The sequence below is a fragment of the Mus caroli genome, chromosome 14 (genome assembly GCF_900094665.2).
Source record: "Mus caroli chromosome 14, CAROLI_EIJ_v1.1, whole genome shotgun sequence".
NCBI lineage: Eukaryota > Metazoa > Chordata > Mammalia > Rodentia > Muridae > Mus > Mus caroli.
Window position 1 is genome coordinate 48,332,618 of NC_034583.1, and position 18,539 is coordinate 48,351,156.

An 18,539-nucleotide genomic window follows, 5' to 3' on the forward strand; every position below is an offset into this window, starting at 1 on the left:
ACTGGAAGGATTCATGAGAGAGATGGATAACTGAGATTTCTGGGCAAGAGATGAAATGAAGCTGAGTCCCACTCCTGACTGCACACACCTCTGAGTGATTTAATTAGAAATAAAAAAAAGTCTCTACATTAACATTTACATAAGTAACATCAGCCATCGTTTCATTTAAAAGTGACTGAAGGAGATGGTGTTGTTAAAAGATTGAAATTAGACAGCAGCAACGTGTCTAGAAGAGCATTCCTGGGGCGTGGTTCTGCCTCAACACCACACAGCACTACACAGCTAAGCATCACACTTAGCACAAGGCTCCTCGTGGCTCCTCATCTCCCTTTATCAAGTCACCAGTGCACCAGGAGGCTTTGGGGAGGGAACTCCTGACCACAATCACAGCCTGAGGGTTGGAGTTGTGTTTCAGTCAGCCTGGGGGACAGGGGGAGCTTAAACTAGTTGGTATTTACTAGGGCAGTATACAGCAGCCACTTCATGTTGAACGAGTGGATGATCAGCCTGAGAATCAAGGCTGGGCTGAGCTTGGCTCTATCCTCAATTATCTGCACAGCGCCCTGGTAGAGAACAGATCTGCCTTTGAGATTCCAAGTGAGAGCGGAGCAAGGCTGGGCACAGAGCAGGGTGGCAAGGAGGCTGCTGTGGGCACAGCACAGAAGATACTCAGGGGCATAGATCTTCCTGGTGGCTGCTTGGTCTCATGTTCGTCAGGTCACCTCCATTTTTGGCCTCATCATCTTCTGACATGCACCTGCTTCGTGCGCCTGCTTCCTGGAACCCATTCCTGACTTTTTGTCTTACTTCACTGAGGCAGGTGGCTCCATTGCTTGTTTCCTTTAGGTTTCATCTAAGAGAGACCGTCACACACAGCCTGTGTGGGCATCATGCTGGTGCCTGACAGTCCCTGCTCTCTCTCTCTCTCTCTCTCTCTCTCTCTCTCTCTCTCTCTCTCTCTGCTGTGGCGTTGGCCTCTGCAGAAACAATCTATGGGATTTGTTGACATGCTGCCTCCTTCAACACAAAGGCTCAAGTTGTATTTATCAGCTCCAGTCCCAGGGAATAATCGTGTCTGGTGCTTAGCTGGTGCTCAGTAGAGCCAGCGGGGGGCGGGGGGGGGGGATCAGGAGGGATGCGCAGGAACTGACCACAAAATCTTGTGGGTTGTGCCGTTACACCATGGACTCCAGCAGTGTTGCAGCGGATGTAGGTCGCGGGCCTGTGGAGTTAGTCTTCATTGTGGGAGGGGTAACTCCACAAGGCCTATCAACCTAACCTCTGAGGGGTTGGACCACTCTTGCTGGCCTTCGATCTTGACAATCACCAGATTTGTGCCTTCTTCACAACCCATCCCCTACCCCTCCACAGGTGATGACTTGATGGTTTTTAAGTTGCAATAAGAATGACAGGAAGCAAGCAGGAAGCAAGAGATGTGATATACACATTAGGTAGTATGGAGACCCTGACAGAACAAACCTGTAACATTCATTCTTACAGTAACTAGCCCCTTTCTTAGTCACTTATTAATATTCATTTAGTCATTTGTTTTTGCTGTTTTGATGCAGAGTCTCATGAAGTTCAGGCTGGCTTTGAACTAAGTATGCAGCTGAGGATAGCCTTGAACTTCAAATTCTCCTACCTTCATTTCTGAGCTATTGGGAATGCAGGCATCCACCTTGGAGCGCCATTTCTATTTATTTACTTTCTCTAAGGCTGGGGATGGAGCCTATGGCTGTGTGTGGTAGGCACAGGCTGGGGATGGAGCCTATGGCTGTGTGTGGTAGGCACAGGCTGGGGATGGAGCCNTGGCTGTGTGTGGTAGGCACAGGCTGGGGATGGAGCCTATGGCTGTGTGTGGTAGGCACAGGCTGGGGATGGAGCCTATGGCTGTGTGTGGTAGGTAGCATTTTGACCTACTTACTCTCTAGCCCTTGATTTTTTTGAGTTACAGAGTGATACTGCTGCTTGTCACTCATCTTTACTGTGCTTCTGTGTCTGCACCCAGCCCTCCTTCCCCTGCTGACCTGGCTGGTCTCTGAGGTCACTGTGTTATGTTTATTTCAGTGTCAACCTGCGCATTCTCAAGCTGCCGGTTAATTGAGCTTTGCAGGAGACATTCCTACTTACGTTGTCATTCACCATGTCACTCAGGGTCTACTGGGTGGGAAAGAGATGACATATTAATGGTAATATCATTCTACTGCCCTAGGTGGAGGAGAGGGTGTGTGTGAATCACCCCATTGATTTTCCTAGGGGTGGGGAGTATTCAGGAAGCCCACTGTAAGGTGGAGAGCCTAGGCCAGGGTAAGCACAGAGCTCCCTTCCACCCATGGCCACCCATTCAGCATTTGCAAGCTGCTCTCTGGTGCATCACCTAGGTAGAACAGTGGCACCTGAGACAGCGTAGGCCCGGGGAAACCAATAGAATACTCTGTTGTTCCACTTGGACTAGCAGTGGCCTGTCTCTCCACAGGGAGCACCACCCATGTTGAGGAGCATCACCTGTAACCTTCAGAGTTCACTCACACCAAGGCTTCTTCTCTTCACAAATTGCCATCTGCTAGTATCAGGATGATCGTATTCCAGCGGCCAAGCTTGTGGCCAGCCCTCTCCGTCAGTCCTATGAAGTGGCTGTTGGCAGTTTGTAATTATTTTGGCCCTGTTCTTTAATACCTTAAGAGTAATAATCTTCATAATGTGTAGGAGTGGAACTAGCCATTTAAAAAGCTGTGCATTCTTTTAACAGGGTACGTCCAGGGCACCCCGGCAGGTGGGAGAGACTATTCACTTTTTCTACTGTCCGAGTGGACGTGGGCTAAGTTTTATCCCTTCAAGCTAGGTTGTACGGTCCTCCATAAAACCATAGTGTCATTGATGTTTAAAATGCCTTGGAAGCCTCAGTGTGAAGCTTATACTTTAAAGGATGAAAGTGTAGGTACCACCCAGGAGAGAGAGACGTATAGCCTGTCCCTTACCTGGGACAGGCTTGCCTGGCAAGGCCTGTCCCGTGGGAATAGACACACACACACACACACACACACACACACACACACACACACACACACACACAAAGTCTTGGAAGGTTCTGCAGAGGACGGTTCTCAAAATGTAGTCTTCACAGTGGAAGATGTTTTAATTTTTAAATATAAAGAGGTTTGTTGTTGTTGTTGTTGTTTTCTGTGATACTGGTGTTCCAACATGGGGGCCCACACACAGAGACAGGTGTTTTAGCGCTGATTACACACTGAGCCTAAGGACCATGTAAACTGTGAGTTCCTTTGCTTCTTCTAGAAACAGAACTGATCCCGTCACTAGGACTTAGCATCCTCCTGCTGCGCTCTCTCAGACCTTGCAGCCCTTAGGTTGGGGCTCATGGAACCTTTTAGAGTGCGTGGATTTGGGCAGCAGTGGTCTGTTTCTTCCCTCTCTCTTTATCAAGTTTTCTAGCCACAGGGTACTTTTTGTAACTGGAGCAGAATCCCAGAACATGTTGTAACATGTGAGCATACTTCTGGGATGCTTTAAGATATAGACTATGAAATATATGTATATACAAATTAGTATAGCTGGGCATGGTGGTGTGCACCTTTCAGTCCTTGGGAGGCAGAGGCAGGCAGGTTTATGAGAGTTCTAGGCCAGCCTGGTGACAGAGTGAGGCCCTGTTTCAAAGACAAAAACAAATCAAAGCCAGAAAAACTTACCATTGGTCACGTTAGAGTTTGGTATTCTATTAAAAACCTTATTTAATTTTAAAGTATACAAAATAATCATATTTTAATAAAGGACATTTAGGGGTTTACAAAATTATATCAGTGACAAGCATGAAACCACAACTCTTATTTATTGTTACAAAATGGCTTTCCAATGACATTCTTGGCAGGAAGAAGTGTCCCCTGTTGGATTTGTTGACTGTCATCTTGTAGGATACACATAAGGCATAGTGGTAATGGTTCAACTTGCCCTAGAAAGGCTACATATTGACCTAAACTAGTTTCTTCTATTTCTTCCAAATATCCACATTTCTGTTTCCAGTTAAGAAGGCAATGCTGAAGAGGGAGGCAAACACACTTTCAAAAGTAGAAAAACTTAGTTTTAATCAACAGGATTGGGAGTCTAGAAGTTTCATTGGTTCTCTGAAAACCACCCCATTTGGTTTCTGCACCGTTGAATTGTCCCATGGCAGTGAAATTCCCAAGCAAACCCATGAAGTCCCTATCTTCTGATGCTGATTGCAACATCCCACAGCTACAGAGTAGACAAACTGGTGGGGGGTGGGGGTGGGGTGGGGCTGAGTTAGGCTCATGGCAGGTGGCAGTTGTCGGCATATCCTATCTGTCTCTTACACAAAATTACAGTTGACTATTTTAATTGAGGCCTCTTCTTGTCAGAAGCCAGCACGAGAAGCTTCAGGTTTGTCTCACTTGTGACAGGCAGTAGAGTTACAGCCCTGAGCCCAGCACACCAGTGATGAATACAATAGGTGGGCCCTCAGCCACACTGCAGGTTTCCCATAACACAAAGGCCAACATCTTAAAGACCCTGTGAGATCTGGTTACACACCATGCTCACTTCACACACTGAACCTCTGGACTAGGAGGAATGTATAATACTTTCCAGATCGTTTTAGGAAAAAAAGAGCCTATCTTATTTTAAGGTTTTCATTAAAAAAAAAAAAAAAAGCACACAGCACTTGAAGCATTAAATAGCTTTTTGTCCATTGTTGTACACGTAAACTATCAAAGCAAATAACAGTATGGCGATTCTTTACCTTTAGCTAGGGGTAACTTGGGGGAGGGTACCCTGAGGAAGGACTCAGTGGCACCTTCCTCAGGACTGGGTTCCTCTCTCCTGTCCTCAGAGGAAGAGAAACAATGTGAGATCCCTTTGTTTAAACTGTGAATGTATCCTCCAAGCTTGGTCGCTGCTACCAGCACGGGGTCTCAGTGGAACTAACTTTAGAACCCATTAATACAGGCATAGAATTGGGCCTTTGTTTGGGAGCTTTGGGGGAAGGGAGGTCCACGGAGGCTTCTGGAGTTTCATAGGAGGCCTCCAGGGACTTCAAATGGTGGCATTTTAGATGGGAATGTTTGTCTTAGGAACTGCTGGTGGCCGAGCTCTGCCGACTAAGCGACTAAGCGTGGGTTGCCTCACCCTCTCCCTCCATCTTTGCTCCAGCAGCCAGGCAATGCATTAGACTGGCCTTTTGGACTTTCCTGAGCAATACCTGACGAACAGATAGCACAGCTCTGTGATATTTAGCAGGATGCAAATTCCAGACACAGAAATCATAAACACGGTGAAGACAGTCTTTTCTGTGGGCCTGGAAATGAAGCAGTCCACTGTATTGGGGCAGGGCCAAGCGTTGCACTTCACCAGACGCTGCATGAAGAAGCCATTGTACATGATGTAAAAGACGTACATGAAGACGGCTTCAAAGATGACCCGGAAGAAGATGCTGGTGGTGTAGGTCCACCACAGGGACCCTTCAATACGGACCTTCTGGGTTTTGATCTCTTCGATGTCCTTAAACTCGTTCTTTATCTCTCCCTTCATGAACTTCCGTTTCTTTTCATGTCTCCGGTAGGCCACATGCATAGCTACCAGGAGGGCTGGCGTGGACACCATGATCAGCTGCAGAGCCCAGAGCCGGATGTGAGAGATGGGGAAGTGGTGGTCGTAGCATACATTCTTGCAGCCAGGCTGGAGCGTGTTGCAGACAAAATCGGCTTGCTCATCTCCCCACACCTCCTTCGCAGCCACCACGAGGATCATGATGCGGAAGATGAAGAGGACCGTGAGCCAGATCTTCCCAATGCTGGTGGAGTGTTTGTTGACACCCCCGAGGATGCTCTGGAGTGTGCCCCAATCCATCTTGTCCTCTGGATGGTTGGCACTGGAGAAGACAAACATAATATCATTGGTTTGGCCAGAAAGTAGGTCCTATCTCTGGTTCTGGGTATGTATTCTTAACGTCTTCCCGGGCAAACACCAAAGCACACACAGCCTCCTCTAGGATGCTGATAGGTGACAACACATTTACTTTGTCATAGGGCTAAGTGTGTGGCTCTCAAACCATCACCAACACATTTCTGTGTACAGTTCTCAAAAAAAAGTTTTTGTTTTTGTTTTAACCCGAGTTAATTCACCTAGTCTTTAACACAAAATAAAGATGTTGTTACAGGGTGCACCAAAGCACAGTACTTGTTACTATAAAGGCAGAACCGGGTTCTGGCTAAGCCTGCTCCCATATGTTCGCATTTCCATACAGGTCACTCAGTGGGTTGTGTCAGTAGTAGCAAGCTTTGCAGTGTATCACAGTAACAGAAAAAAGCTTGGGCCAACCTCACCGTAGAGGCAGGGCTGCCCAGCTCGTATGGCAGAATTTGTGAAATCCCACAGGACCCCGTGTTGTTTCCCGGTAGTTTCTTGGCTGAGGTCACTTCTTTAAACTATTTTAATATTTATGGGCTTGGGAGGCAAGAGCGCTATGTCATTACTAATGGTTTGTATTTACATTTGAGATTCCTCCGCTTAACCTCTCTCTACAAGCCCTGCTGCTTCCACCTTCTGTGTGAGAGGAACAGGGAAAAAGGAAGAAAGAAAGAAAGAAAGAAAGAAAGAAAGAAAGAAAGAAAGAAAGAAAGAAAGAAAGAAAGAAAGAAAGAAAGAAAGAAAAGAAAAGAAAAAAGAAAGAAAACAAAACCAAAAAGGGACAAAAACAGACAAACAAACAACACCAACACAAACAACAACAGCACTAAAACGAGTCTCTGCACCTGGGTCTTCACACGCAGGCTGGTAGTCCCACTCTCAGGTTGGGACTGTTTGGTTAATGATCGGTGTCTGTTTTGATATGTGTTGCAAGTGAGTGTTGCACTGTGGACTATGGTTTTAACCTTGAAGTGATTCTAAAATAAATATATGATGAAAAATGACGGAAAATTAGCTCAGCGGTTCACCAGTTGCTGGTCCAATGAGCCACCTGATGGGGGTTTTGCCTTGGGTGGCACCACGGTGTATGCTGCCTGGGTGACACAGTGTCTATATATGGCCTGTGCCCTAGATGAGCCTCCATAAGCCAATGACCATCTATTTCATCCCAGGGCAGGAACCTTCCATGGCTACACCTGGTCTGTCACAATCAACCCCTCTTTTGATTAATCCCATCCTCCCGGCTGTCCTGACTCACTTGCTTCCACCCCTTCCTTCCAAGCTGTAAAGAATCCTCTTGCTCTTTCTTAAAAGCACCCTACCCTCCTGCTTAGCAAGTTACATCCTGGTTCGCAGTGGACTCACAGCAGGCGCAGAGAGAAGTCCCTCCTTGCCCCTAGTGGCTGTGGCAGAGCACCAGGGAACCCACTTGCTGGAACCCACTCAGCTCTGCCTTGGACAGAGGAGATAGGGCCAGGGGCACGGGGGTTAAGGGATACTGACATACACTGGTAAAACATCAAGTCCTATCCAACTTGGAAAGCAGAAACAGACAGGCTCGGCAGGTTCAGCCCTGACCCATTTATACCTAGACTGTCAGAGGCCCTTGGGGAAGCTGGTTGTCCTCTGAACAGCCTCTCAGCTCCATGTGGTCTGCCCCCAACAGCAGAAGGATTGAAAAGCAACAGTGTTCCAAGTTTAACAAAACAATCTGATTGGAATTAGACCTTCTGTTCTTCCTTCCCCTTCTCCTGAGTGGAGATCAGGACATTGAAATAAACATCCACGCACCTGACCCAAAATACAGAGCCGGAGGATCCCTAGGGCATGTACCTTTGCCTGCCTATAGCATCCACAGACTAGCCCAATAATTATCAACACAGAAAAAAAAAAAAAAACAACTCAATTTCTGCGTAGTAAATTGTGCACTTGTTTATAAAATTACTTAAGTGTTTGTTGAATTTGAGTTTACTGTGTTACCCAGGATGGCTTCTAAATCCATGCAGTTGGAGTTAGCACAACATGGGGGCATGGGGGTTAATACATCTATAATAGCAGAACTCTGGAGGCTGAGGCAGGAGGATTGTGCTAACTTGAGGAAAACTTTTCTGCAGAGCAAGACCCTGGCTCAAGAAACAAACACCAAAAGAGACAAGAACAGAACAGAACAGAACCAAAACAAATAATAATAAATTAAAAAAAAAAAACCAAAAAATGGGAAGGGGTGGCTGGATTGAACAAACACGGTCAAGAAGAAAAAGAAAAAGAGAGAGAAAGAGAGAGAGAGAGAGAGAGAGAGAGAGAGAGAGAGAGAGAGAGAGAGAGAGAGAAAGAAAGAACCTCCAAGAGAAAACCAAGTAGCTGGGGCATAGCTGTGGGTCCCGGCATATCTGATTGCAACTGCTTGTCTTAAATGGCCTTTCTAAGTGGAGGGAGAGGTTAAAATTTGACCTCACAAAAGGGTTAGGAGTACTAAGCCAGCAGGTGAAGTCGTCAATATTCAACTGTGGTGTGGGAGGTGATTTCCAGGCTGGCCTTAGGACTAGGTCACACGCAGGTCCCTACCTGGCATGGGACACCTGGAGATTGCCTTGAACCCGTGAATCATTCGCTCCTGAGTAGAAGGGAGCTTCTCCTTGTTTATAGTATATTCAGCATATGACCCTTATTTGCCTTAAAGGATACTTCGGGGAGCAGGTGGACCGCCTCCAGATGCTGACCCCACCGCACCCTCCACCCTTCTCATAATTCACTGGCTTAGCCCATAGTTCCCAAAGGACTCCGGGGTAAGTGGAGCCATGACTGAGCCAGGCTTCTCAGGACGGTCCCCAATGGGTCCCATTTAGGCCTACGCTCCCTTCCCTTCCATTGAGGCAGCACCAAGGGGCTGATGCAATTGTCCTAAGGGACAAGTTTCTCAGCAGCACGCCATCTGTGAACCTGTGCCTTCCCTTCCAGCTGTAGCGTCCCGCCTGGACGCAAATCCTTAAAAAAGAATTTAAGGAAAGAAAAAAAAAAGCAATCAAAATCTCCACCGAGTGCAGGCTGGGGTTCCCCAGCTCGCGGGAGCGGCTACGAACGCGCGTTTTTGGCGGTCGCCCACGTCACCCCAGTGCTTTAGGTGGTAAAGGTCAGTGTCTTCCCACGGAGGCCTCCTGCTTAACAAATGAAACCGAGTTTTCCTGCTCAGCTTTCGGTTAGCTAAAAACTTTTCAATGGCGGCAGACAACGCAGCCAGGAGGCCTCAGGAAAATTCTAGCGAAGGAATACTGGCGACACGTCCCAGTCGCGCGCGGAACAGCCTGGCCCCCGCGTCCCTCCCCACCCCGCGCTGTGCGGGACCTCCCGACTCAGGCTGTGCGCGGCGGCGAAAGCAGACGGATCCAACCCCGAGCCCGGCCAGACGCCTGCAGCCGAAGAAACGCGTTCACAGCTCGGGTCCCTATGCACGGGTGGCGGTGGCCCGTAGGGACCGCGCAGCGCGTTCCGGCCTCGGTTTCCCAGGACCGCGGCGGCCCGCACCCCTCCTCGCACCTCACGCGTCCCTACTGGCTGAGTCTCGCGCCCCAGCCACCGTGGGGCGTTGCGATCGGGGGCGGGTTACACCAATGTGACTCGGTGGCGCGGATTGGCGGTCGCACCTGTGTCCGGAGGAGCGTGCAGCGTTGGGTGGCGGGAAGCGGCGAGGCGCTGTCCCCCGTAAGGAGCAGGTCTGAAGTGGGTCCCGGGGCCGCTCCTGGGTTGGTCCGAAATGGGTCGCCGGCTGATCCTGTGCTGGTCGCCGCGGGTCCCGGTGGAGGCTGCGCTCAGTGGACTGGAGCGCCGCCGACTGGCTGCGAGTTGGGAGAGCGGAGCGCGCCGCGCGCTGCGATCCTGGACACCTGTTGGCCGCGGCGCCTTTTAACCAAAGCCCTCACCCCGCCTCTCTCACCCTGGAGCGATTGAGAAAGTTGCGGAGGAGGCGGCTCCCAGTAGCCCGCCACCCCCAGCGCCACGGGCGGGGCTCTCCGGGCACCCAGAGCCGCCAGGGCCCGCCGAGTCGCGAGCTCTCCTGGAGCCTAGGTCACTCCCCACCCCACTCCGCCCCACCCCACCCCCAGCTCTCTTTGAGCTCAAGGCTCTTCCAGTGTCCTGTCCCGAGCTCAGCCTGAACAGAGCTGGTAGACCCTGTGTCTTCACCCAGGACGCAGGTCGCAAAGCTCCAAGTCCCAGCTACTCGCTTTTGGGGGAGTGGGTGATGTTGAAAGAGAGTTGATGTCGCTCTTACTACTCTCACTAGTGGAAAGTGTGCTGTTATATTCGAAGCTTCGCTGTAGTAATATTCTATATATACTCTGTGTGTGTGTGTGTTAGTTAAACGGACGGTACAGTTTTGTGTTGGCCTGCAGCTTCCAGTAGCGCACAGGAGAATCTCCCGTAGCACAGTGAGCTGAGGCATCTAGAATTCGGGTTCAAGGCAGACTAACAGAGGGCGCCGCCAGGGCTGGCCAAATTCTGGCTTCTATTTCCTTGAATTCCCGATTTAATTCAATCACTTTGAACAGGGTGCCAGTGGCTAGGACAGAAGAAGATGTAGAGGTGCGTCTCCAGGGCTGGCCTGGAAGTGGACTTGTCACAGTCTCTGGAGGGTTCTCTGCCTGTGCCCCCTGCTCTCTGTGTCCTCTTTTCCACAACTGAGAGCATTGCAAGGAAGGGGCACCCAGATTCTGCCGGGGCGCGGAATGCGGAAGGAGGGGGGAAGCAGAAGAGGTTAGGCAAGCCCGTTCCTCTTGGAGTCCAGGATGCTGGGAAGACCCTGGGCAGCCTGCATCTACCTCTCTCCGCCAGGCTGTTCGTGGGTTTTGAGGGCTCGGTGTTCCACATTGCTTGGCTGTCTGGATAGTTTTGAGAGGCAAGTGACGTTTCGGTGGACATTCACAAGAGCTACACTTTGGGATACCTAGGCCAACTAGCATCACCCTACTACCCGAGTCCTAGAGCTGCCAGGTTTGGAATGAAAACGGCACATCCCCACAAAGTTCCTTCAGATTAGGTTTACACGCAGTGAAGAAACAGTGATTCATTCTGACAAGGCCCATCTGGTCTAAGGATTGGCTTTCAATGAAAGGACCATAGCTGAAGGTACATGCTTTCCCTGTAAAGCTGGCTTTTGCCGCAGGCAGACCTGACTGCTCTTGCCTGGGCAGAGGAAGGTTGTCCATAGTCGCTTGCTACTACCCCCACCTCCTTTCTAACTGTAAGTCTTAATCTAAGAGGGAGTGTCTCTAAGGAAGAGAGCCTCAGATCTGTGTCCAGCCCTTCAGAGAGAGAAATGTGCTGAATCAGCTTGTGTGGAATAACTGGCCAAGCCAGATGGGGTGGTACAACTCCCTTGGCCTGAGCACATCTAGAGATGAATCAAAGAGGCGATGAGGTGGTGGCAGCAGGCAGGGGTGGAAGGATCTTGGCACCTTTAGCTTCTCATGGGTCGTACAGTTTTCAGTCAATTGGAGCCCCTGTTCAGTGAGGATGACAGAAGCTTCTAGAATCATTGTAGGAAGCTGGCCAGTAAAAGATAGGTTGGAGATCAGAACTGCTTCTCTTTCCCCGTTGAACAATGTCTCCTGAGGTTTAGTGCCCACGTTATGATTACAGGTTCAGCGTCTAGCTCCCTAACTTGCTTCTACAGATTTGCCTAATGGCTGTGTGTTGGCTGATGGTCACAGGTGCTGGGAATATTAGGATGTATCTCTAGCTCATCTCCTCCTCTGTTCCAGCCATCCCTCCTTGTTTCTTTGTGTTATGTTTTCTCCCCAACTAGACCAGAGGCTCCTCTAGGGTAAGAAATGCTAAATTTATTTGTGTATGTGTATACTCCAGAGGGGGAGAGGGGAGAGGGAAGGAGAGGGGAGGGGAAGGGAGGAGAAGGGAGGACAGGGGAGGACAGGGGGACAGAGGAAGCTAGAAAAGAGCTAGGAAGGGTTTGATGGAGATTCTCTTTAAATGAGGCTATACATGCATCTGATTAGCAGATCTTAAGAAAGAGTTTATGTATCCCTTCTCGCACGTTGCCTTTGTAAAGTGAGCTCCCCCACGTTTTCCTGTTTCAACACTTGGGCCCATGAGAAGCTCAGTACCAGTGGGAACACAGCGGGAAGGGAACAGGACCCATGGACCCGCAGTGGATCTGCTCACCTTTGTCTCAGTCGTGGGTGGAAACTAACCAGATAGAGAATAGTTTTGACTTGGCTTTAAGCAGAATCCCACGGCATCTTCTCGGTTGGCCGTGAATGGAGGGAACAGCAAGGCCAGACCGTGGTGAGGGGTGAGCAGGGGCCTCTGAAGCAGCTATTGATGATTAACCAGTGAGGATCACTGACCACTGCACCTTGTCACGTTCACGTGTCTGGACAGGTGAGGGCTGCTTTGCCGTGGTCTATACTGAGAACATAACTTCCCTGGTGATACTGAAAGCGCTTAGGAGGTAAAACGGCTAATGTTTAGGCTACTTAGTATCTTTATAGTTGTTTCTTAAATAATGTGTATAAATATGTGTGTGTGTGTGTGTATGTGTGTGTGTGTGTGCACGCACACCCACACCCATAAAATTATACAACTTGCCATTTTGATGGATGACTGCTTGCCTGTTCCCTCCTGGGGCCATCTCTTGAATCCTGGGAAGGTTGTTCTGAACACAACCTTCACATTTCTGACTCATAAATCAAATGTAGGTGATGGCAGAGAATGTTTCAGAACAAGAAAAGGCTTGCGAGTGTCGGGAGCCCCTGTCCTTCCACTTGACAAGTTTCCAGGCAAGATGGGCCCATCGATCGCCTCTGGAAGAGACATCAGCCCTTGTCATCAGCCCCTAAGGTTCTATATGCTTTTCCTGAGTTTGCTACTGAACCATTAATCCTATGGGTGTGATTAATAAATCCTATTCAGCTCTTCCCAAAATAGCCGTTGGAAACCGGAGGGCCTCTGGCTTCCCTGGATAGTTAATAATGACTCACATTTGACAGTGGAATGCCATGGCAGAAATGGCTTCTCTGGGCCCTGCTAGTCTGAGTGGGTGATTATTATATGGGATATGCTTTCACCACAACTTCTGTTGTTCTTTTGTTTGTTTTGAGTCAGCTTCTTCAGCACAGGCTGGCCTTGACCTTCCTGTGTGGCTTAGGATGGTGTGAATTAATGCCCTGTGACTTCAGTGCCAGCATAGCAGGCTGTACCTCTGACCGGGTGTCTTTATTCACTCCCCAGCCTGCTGTAAGTGACAAGGTTTCCTCCATTTTGTACTTTTTATTTTTTATTTTCGAGACAGAGTTTCTCTTTGTAGTCTTGGCTGTCCTGGAACTCACTTTGTAGACCAGGCTGGCCTCGAACTCAGAAATCCGCCTGCCTCTGCCTCCCGAGTGCTGGGATTAAAGGCGTGTGCCACCATGCCCGGCCTGCTTTATATTTTTAAAAGTTTTAGCACATAAGGTGTTCTGGTGAAACCAAAGAGGCTATGTCTCAGCTGCATACACACGGTGGAAGAGGCCAGTCCCAATGCCATGTCTGGATGAACAGGGGCTCTTGCGGGCACATTGCTGTGCCTCTTCGGTGGTTATTTAAGCAGACTGTGGAAGAATTACAGAGATTCTTTTAAGCATGTTTGTGTCAAATTCACACATAGATTACTCTGAAATGAAGCAACCATAGCTGCCTCTGCTGACCAGCAGTAAACATTCTTTCCTACTGAATATTAAATTCTGTGTATTATAGTGGCTAGTCAACATGGAAACTCTCCATTATCCACAGAGGAGCCAATGGGATTTTTCTGTATTCTAATTTTTGTGACAATGGTATTGTTCCCTATGTTATTTTTAATTGTTTTTGGAGCAAGCTGGGGGATGGAACTCCAAGAAAGAAAGGAAGAAAGGAAGAAAGGAAAGAAAGGAAAGAAAGGAAAAGAAAGGAAAGGAAAGGAAAGGAAAGGAAAGGAAAGGAAAGGAAAGGAAAGGAAAGGAAAGAAAGAAAGAAGCCTCGTGTACTATTTTAGAATATAGTCAGGATTGACGGTTCTTTGTTATATTATATTTGATAGACAATAGTAACTCAATGTTAAACATTTGTCTACTGTGGTCTGAATTTAAGGTTTGTTTCCTGGGGACCACTGACTATGGTTAGGCTTTTGCTCCCAAAGTCCTTGTTACAGTGTGTTCTGCAACCCACAAATCCCTTTCGAGGACTGTAATATTTGGTCTTAAGATTCAGAATAGAACTTATGTGGTAGTCATTCTTTTAAAACTCTCCTTAAACTGCTTGAGAGAAATTTCTGCTTTAGGGGAGAAATGTCCTTAAAGGAAAGATGGGCAAATAAATCTCAGGGCCACAAAACAACCCCAAATGCTTGCAATACCCAATATGCACAGTAGATGGCACTGTTAAGACTCACTCAGAGGCCCTGTACTGGGAGAAAATCTTACATTTTATTTTTCTAGTTTCGTGTTGCCCTCTTGATCTCCGGAGTGAGCTGGGAAATATACTTATTTCTTCTTACCCTCCCCCCGTTCCTCTTTCCTATCCCCCCTCTTCTTCCTTAAGCAGGCATGAAACAAAAAAGAAGAGAATATCAGAATGTACTGCTCTTAACAAGGGTAAGTAATGCTTTGTGAGATATTTGCACATATGGACTACCAGTTCCGGTGTAAAGTGCCCTTCTTCTTGCTGTCTTTCTCTTCTACAAGCAAATGCGAAAAGCCACTGTGTGTTCCATTTCCCGAGTGACAAGATCTATCACAGTGACTGCAGGTGAAGAGGCTTCTAACACAGAGGAGGGACATGGGGACTCTGAATGTCTAAACATCTCCTCTTCGCTGTGCCTTAAGTTCACAGCTGGAAATTCCAACAGGCTCCTGGCTGGCAAGATGTATTGTGGGTGGGCAGCGTAAGCACTTTATTCAGGTTGGGAAAGGACATCTGGTCCATTACTAGACCTCTTTCTTCAGGACTCCCTGTTCTGCTAAGAGCAATAGCAATGTCTGGCTAGGTCTGTCTTGTCCCATCCCATCCCCTTCTTCCTTCCTTCTCTTCCTTCCTTCCTTCCTTCCTTCTTCCCATTCTTTTTCTTTGAAACAGAAATGGCCTGGAGCTTGCTATGTAGACTAGGCTGGCCTAGAACTCACAGAGATCCACCTGCCTCTGCCGTCTCATGCTGAGATTAAAGGTGTTTGCCACCACACCTAGCTTTTAGGTCTTTTACTAAATATAAAGGAGTATAATTATAGCTTTCGGTGGATAGCACTGTCACCCATCAGTCATTTTAGTGGATTTATGTATGTAAAGAACTGCATAGAAAGGTGCATATGTATGATGTGTGCGTGTGGATATATGCACTCGTGTGTGTGTGTGTGTGTGTGTGTAGGTAGGTAGGCAAGCATACATGTGACAGCTGTATTGGAAGTCAGAGGCAAAACAAACACCGTAAGTTTTAGTCCTCACCTTCTGCCTTGTTTGAGACAGGCTGGCTGCTCAGCGGGCTTCCAGGATGGCTCCCGTCCCTGCTCTCTACTTTGCTGTAGGAGCACTGGGATTTCATAGGCTCTGGGGATCTCAAGGGGAGTCTTTATGCTTGCATAGAAAGTAACTTACACACTGGACCGTCTTCTCAGCCTCTTTCTGGACACCTTCAATGTGAAAGTTTGCATTGGATAATTGAACTCTGAGAAGAGACAGCAAATGATGAAGATTTGGGTCATCTCCTGGATTTGAAATGAATGTATTGGGGAGAAGTTTAGTGTACTAGGCTATTGCTGATGGCAGTTTGGGGATGCTGTATGCATGTAGCTTACAGGTGTGGAAATGGTGCTGAGCAGTTTGCAGAGTCTTGGCATTGCCAATGGAAGGGACCATTCACCTTTCCAGACAATTCCGTGATGAGCGCGCAGCCTACTGGGTGCTCAGATTGGGATTTGGATTTTTTTTTTTTTGAGACAGGGTCTGTCTATGTAGCTGTGGATGTTCAGGAACTCTCTGTATAGACCAGGCTGGCCTCAAACTCACAGAGATTCTCTTGCTTCTGACTCCCAAGTGCTGGAATTAAAGGTATGTACCACCATAACTGGCCTCTTGCTAGGCTTTTCAAAGATGTTTTGTGTGTGTGTGTGTGTGTGTGTGTTTGCTTATGATTTATCAAAGGAAAAGATGTTGCAGATGTAACATGGCTAAGTTTAGATTGTGTGATAGAAACACACACACACACAGGAATCTCTGGGGGTAAAGCCATGCAGGTTAGTGTGCTAATCATGTCTGCAGAATTGAGGGTTCCTACTCTCGAAGACGCTTCATGCTTATCTCATTGCAGGAGTCCATGAAGGAAGTTCCTTCCCTCTTGCATGCTTTCTTGCTTTTTTCCCTAAGACAAGTCCTTATTTTGGCATCCCTGACTACCTGGAACTCACCGTGTAGACCAGGCTGACCTAGAACTTATTATAGTGCTTCCCTCTACAGCTTCAGCCTCCCAAATCCTGGGTTTATAAATGTGTGTTAGCAATCTAGCCTTTCAACAGACATAGAAACAAAGTTAAGAATCAGAGAGCTGGGCAGAGTCTGGCCATCAAAGCATGAGGACCTGATTAGGATCCACAGCACCTGTGAAATACTGCTGTGGCGTCGGACTTTTATAATCCAGAGCAAGTGAGGGGAGAAGGCGGATCCTTGGAGCTCAATTGGCTAGCCAGTCTCACTGGGTTGATCATCTCACTCTCTCTTTCCCTTCTTCCTCTCCCTCTCTTTCTCTGTCTTCCCTAGCCCCTCTCCCCTTGCCCCTCTCCCCTTGCCTCCTCCCTCCCCCTCTCCCTTTCCTCCTCTTCCCTTCCCCCTCTTCCTCTCCGTTCCCTCCCCCCCCCAGCTTCCTGGCACCCAAGAAGTGAGAGTGTCCAGTGACCACCACCATGATGCTCTCTGCTTGCCGTGCATCCTGTGAAACTTCTCTCCCCTTCACTAACTGAGGATCCACAGCAGTTAATGGTTGGTGAGGTAGGGAGCGGCATTTTCTTTAGTGGAGTGGCTACTGGTAAGTCTCCCATGTTCATGTGACCTTGTAAACGTGTAGCCACATTCCTGTAGGTAATGCTTGTGTGATTCATTCGTTCACACATGCAAACAACAACAACAATAGCAGCAATAACCCCTCTTCAAAGCAAACACACCCCAAACCTGACTTGAAAGTAGAAGAGTAGCTAAGAAGAGGAAGAGGATCGGGAGTGACAGGAACAGAGAGAAGGCAAGGTAAATAGTATCAAAATAAATAGTATCAAAATACACGATATGCAAGTATGAGAAATCATACGTGATATCTATGCTGATAAAAACTTCAAACGTAAAGTCAGCAGCCGTGAAGTCCCCAAAGCTTCTCCCCACTTTAAGCCTCCTCAGGTGTTTTATCACAGAGACAGAAACCTGACTCAAATGCAGTGATGACGTCTGTGTCTGTGGTTTTATATCATGCCTTCTCCCACTTGACTATAAAAGTGGCCGTTGGTATAAGGCTGGAAAACAGAACTAAATAGTTTCTCAGTGTTTGAATTCTGGAACCACGTTAGAGTTGACCACAAGGCATGTCTCGAGTAATACTTACTCTTCCTAGCTCAGACACTGAGGCCAGAGGCAAACCATGGAGAGGGAGGGCGGGAATAGTGAGCTTGGGGTAGGAGCCAAGGGTGTGGTTCCCATCAGGCTTCCGGTCCCATGCTCACATCCTTAGTCTGACTCAGCCTCAGCTCTGCTTCCATCTTGAAATTTGACTGCTGAGGGTCTCATTCTAAACATCTGGCAGAAAGAAAAGGCCTTGTGTTCACTGCAAACAAAACGCAAAACACCCTGGAGGTGTTTTATATCCGATATCCACCATTTGGTAAAAGATTGTACAGTACGTAAAGAAGCAAGAAAATGAAACCCGTAATCAAGAGGAAGATCGGTGAAGTAGAAGCAGATCCGCAGATCCATGGAAATGAACAGGGTGGGAAACAAGTTTAATGTCAACCCAAGTCAAAGGGAAGCCGGAGTGCTGTATCACAAAACACGCCTCAAAATAAGGCGAGAAGAATTGAAAAGGCACTGCAAATGGGCAAAGGGCCATTTATTTCATCAAGAAGACATCCATATTGACTGTGGAATCACTGCGTACCAGAGTTGTAAAACATAAGAATAAAAATTGAAAATACTAAAGGGGAAAATGACGACTTTGTATTTATAGACTAACAGAATTCATAGAAAATGTTCACAAAATTATTAAGGACATAGAAGATCTAAACCTTATCATTAATATTTGTGGAACATCACGAGTCCCATCCCCGTAACCTTATCTATGCATAACTGTCTCCCACAGACACCATCTGTTACCCCCAAAGATTCTTAATCATGAAACAAGCCTCAATAAATTATAAAGAAGGGAAACTATGGGTGCTTATAGAACCAAATTTTTTAATTATGTATCTAGAAGTTACCAGATGTTTGGGAATTAAACAACAACATATGAATAAAAATTAATTATAAGAGAAATTTAATATACTTTATTTTTATCTTATTTTGTTTTGAGTCAAAATCCCACAGTGTTGCCCAGACTGGCCTTGGTCTTG

General features: G+C 47.6%; 1 protein-coding gene across 3 annotated transcripts; it reads right to left on the bottom strand.

Moving 5' to 3' along the window:
- Nucleotides 1-3,750: 3,750 nt before the first annotated feature.
- Gjb2 (gap junction protein beta 2) lies at nucleotides 3,751-12,214 on the bottom strand. 3 transcript variants are annotated; one of them, XM_021181925.2, is made up of 2 exons: nucleotides 12,112-12,214; nucleotides 3,751-5,899 (listed from the first exon to the last, which is right to left on the bottom strand). In XM_021181925.2, exon 2 carries the CDS (start codon nucleotides 5,875-5,877, stop codon nucleotides 5,197-5,199), a length of 681 nt encoding a protein of 226 aa, XP_021037584.1. In that variant the 5' UTR covers nucleotides 5,878-5,899; nucleotides 12,112-12,214; the 3' UTR covers nucleotides 3,751-5,196. The 3 variants fall into 3 exon arrangements, with proteins under 3 accessions (XP_021037584.1, XP_021037582.1, XP_021037583.1); XM_021181923.2 differs by lacking the exon at nucleotides 12,112-12,214 and adding an exon at nucleotides 9,579-9,818; XM_021181924.2 differs by lacking the exon at nucleotides 12,112-12,214 and adding an exon at nucleotides 6,783-6,851.
- Nucleotides 12,215-18,539: the final 6,325 nt, after the last annotated feature.

What these genes read in the sequence shown, in the direction of transcription:
- Gjb2 (XM_021181925.2), bottom strand. Translation starts at nt 5,877, where the DNA reads ATGGATTGGGGCACACTCCAGAGCATCCTCGGGGGTGTCAACAAACAC.